Raw genomic sequence first — 3053 nt, 5'->3', positions numbered from 1 at the left:
CCTGAGGCTGCTGGCAGCTGGTGAGGGGCCAGGTCCAGGAACACGCCCCAAGCTCTGGCCTCGGGAGGGGTGTGCTGAGCTTGTTGGGGAGCAAAGACAGAAGCCCAGTGAACAAAAGATGGCGAGGAGACCCCAGTGCAGGGAGGCCGAGGGTGCAGAGGCCGAGTGGGGCTGTGCTCAGAAGAGAGGCGGTGCTGGAGGGACAGGGAGAGGTGGCCTGGGTGTTGGGAGGTGGGGGTGAGGTGGGGGCTGAGGGCAGGGGTCAGGGTGAGGGATAGGAAAGGCCAGGAGAGGAGAGCAAGAAGAGCTTTGCTGGAGGCGCTGTGGGCAGCGTCGTCCTGCTCTCGGGCACTTTGTGTTTTGTGACACATCCTTTCTATGCTGAACTGAGGACCCAGGGACCTCACTGTCCCCATACCTGTCTGTCCAGCTCCAGAGGATGAAGCCGAGACCACCCAAGCAGCACCCACCACGACCCCTGAGCCCCCCATCAAGCCTCGCCTGGGGGAGCTGACAGTGACTGACGCCACCCCCGATTCCCTCAGCCTGTCCTGGACGGTCCCCGAGGGCCAGTTTGACCACTTCCTGGTCCAGTACAGGAATGGGGACGGGCAGCCCAAGGTGGTGCGGGTGCCAGGGCACGAGGACGGGGTCACCATCCCAGGCCTGGAGCCAGACCACAAGTACAAGATGAACCTGTACGGCTTCCACGGTGGCCAGCGCGTGGGTCCCATGTCTGTCATCGGGGTGACGGGTGAGTGGATGGTGGGAGCCCAGGGTGGGGCCTGTGGGAGGGTCCCCCTTTCTCTGGTGATGGGTGAACTGACCCAGGAAGCCCCTCTGCTCTTGGCTGAGCCTTGGTACCTTTGTGCTTTTCCTCACTTCCCTGAGGACTGACAGCTCTTCCTGGGTGGAGAAGGGCCCTGTGAGCTCTGTTGGTGGCTGTCCCAAGTTCCCCAGCACTGACCTCAGAGCTTGTCATGTGTGTTGACTGCAAGCTGAGCAAGACCGCCCAGCTCCAAAGATGGGCCTCTCCAGGCTGACCTCCGGACCCCCACTCATGGCCACAGCTTCGCTCTCCTTCCCCGAAACCCTCAAGGACATCCCCCAGGGAAGCTTCCTCACCTTCTCTGTCCCCTCTTCTCAGCTGCAGAGGAAGAAACTCCCGCCCCCACAGAACCCAGCACGGAGGCCCCGGAGCCCCTGAGGAGCCGCTCCTGGGGAGCTGACAGTGACAGGATCCTCCCCTGACTCGCTGAGCCTCTCCTGGACCGTCCCCAGGGCCACTTCGACTCCTTCACCGTGCAGTACAAGGACAGGGACGGGCGGCCCCAGGTGGTACGTGTTGGGGGCGAGGAGAGCAAGGTCACCGTGGGGAGCCTGGAGCCCGGACGCAAATACAAGATGCACCTGTACGGCCTCCACGAGGGGCGGCGCGTGGGCCCAGTGTCTGCTGTGGGTGTGACAGGTGAGTGAGTGTGAGTGAGGCAGGCTGGGGAAGATGGCCCTGGAAGACACTGCTGTCTCTCCAGTCTTCATGAAAACATACTCTCAAGAGTATTCCTTCCTTTGAGTATCCAAATGCCTGCGGATTTTTGTTAAAAGGCAGATTTGGATTCAGCAGGTTTGGCGTAGGGTCAGAGACTCTTCTCTTCTTTTTTTTCCCTTTTTTTTTTTTTTTGCAGTCTCACTTTGTCACCCAGGCTGGAGTACAGTGTCTCGATCTCGGTTCACTGCAACCTCCGCCTCCCAGGTTCAAGTGATTCTCCTGCCTCAGCCTCCTGAGTAACTGGGACTACCGGCGTGCGCCACCATGCCCAGCTAATTTTTTGTATTTTTAGTAGAGATGGGTTTCAGCAGGTTGGCCAGGATGGTCTCGATCTCCTGACCTCGTGATCTGCCCGCCTCGGCCTCCCAAAGTGCTGGGATTACAGGCGTGAGCCACCGTGCCCCGCCAGCCATCCATTTTTAACAAGATTCTTCTTGATCTTGATGCCACTGGTCCAAGGAACACACTTTTTTGTGTTTTTTATTGTAGTAAAGTACTTATGATATAATTCGCCATTCTAATCACTTTCCAGTATACAGTCCAGTATAAAGTCCACTCACATTGCTGTGGACCACCACCCTCCACTTCCAGAACTCCTCTTCCCACACTGGAACTTCCTGCCCACTAGACACAAACCCCATTCTCCCCTTGCCCCAGCCCCTGGCAACACCATTCTATTCTCTGTCTCTTATCAATTTGACTTCAGGTACCTCATATAAGTGCAATCATACAATATTTGTCTTTTTCGAATAGTTCATTTTGTTAAATACAATGTCTTTAAGGTTCATCTATGTCGTAGCATCCGTCAGAATTTCCTTTATATTTTATTTTCATTTTTATTTTTTGTGGTGATGGGGTCCTGTTACGTTGCCCAGGCTGGTCTCAAACTCCTGGCCTCAAGCAATTCTCCCACCTCGACCTCCCAAAGTGCTGGGATTACAGGCAAGCGCCACTGCACCTGGCCAGAACTTCCTTCCTTTTCAGGCTGAATAATGTTTCGTTTTATACATACTCATCCTTTCATCCATTGATGGACATCTGGGTTGCCTCCACCTCTTAGCTATCATGAATAATGCTGCTATGAATATTTATGTGCAAATCACAGAACACCTTTGTAGTAAAGCTCCTCCCAATAACAGATTCGGAAACTCTCTTAGAATTTGTTGAAGCAAATTTTTCTTGTATTCCTGAATCCTCACAGAGGTTAGGCTCAGAATTAGGGTTCATATTCTAATGGGATAAGTTCCTGTCCTAATGGGGCTGACGTCGTGGGGGATAGGCTGTAGACCAGTAAGAAAGCAAACGTGGGTGAGCATGTGACAGGAAACCCAGGGCCAGGCAGGAATATCTAAGCCACCCTGCCCATGGGTACCCAGGGGACAGCCATGACCTGAGGCCAGGCAGGCCTTAGCCTGGTGACAGCTTTAGAGAGGAGGTGAAGCGTGCCAGATCATCACAGCTGGTGCAGAGGCCGGGAGGCTAGAAAGAGCATGGTGTGTGGGAA

The 3053-nt window shown here is 54.8% G+C and overlaps 1 protein-coding gene across 1 annotated transcript in view; it reads left to right on the top strand.

Moving 5' to 3' along the window:
* The window catches only part of LOC108523818 (tenascin-X-like), a gene marked incomplete at its 5' end in the record, with an annotated part of 5174 nt that extends 3564 nt beyond the window's left edge, over positions 1–1610 (top strand). Inside the window, 4 exon segments of the mRNA XM_017864599.1 lie at positions 431–754; positions 1148–1211; positions 1213–1271; positions 1274–1610. Coding sequence (XP_017720088.1) covers positions 431–754; positions 1148–1211; positions 1213–1271; positions 1274–1476 — 650 coding nt within the window.
* Between the last annotated feature and the right edge of the window lie 1443 nt (positions 1611–3053).

The sequence above is a fragment of the Rhinopithecus bieti genome, unplaced genomic scaffold (genome assembly GCF_001698545.2).
Source record: "Rhinopithecus bieti isolate Rb0 unplaced genomic scaffold, ASM169854v2 scaffold_78506, whole genome shotgun sequence".
Lineage (NCBI taxonomy): Eukaryota > Metazoa > Chordata > Mammalia > Primates > Cercopithecidae > Rhinopithecus > Rhinopithecus bieti.
Note: the sequence above shows the minus strand (reverse complement) of the source record. Positions and strands in the feature narration are given on the sequence as shown.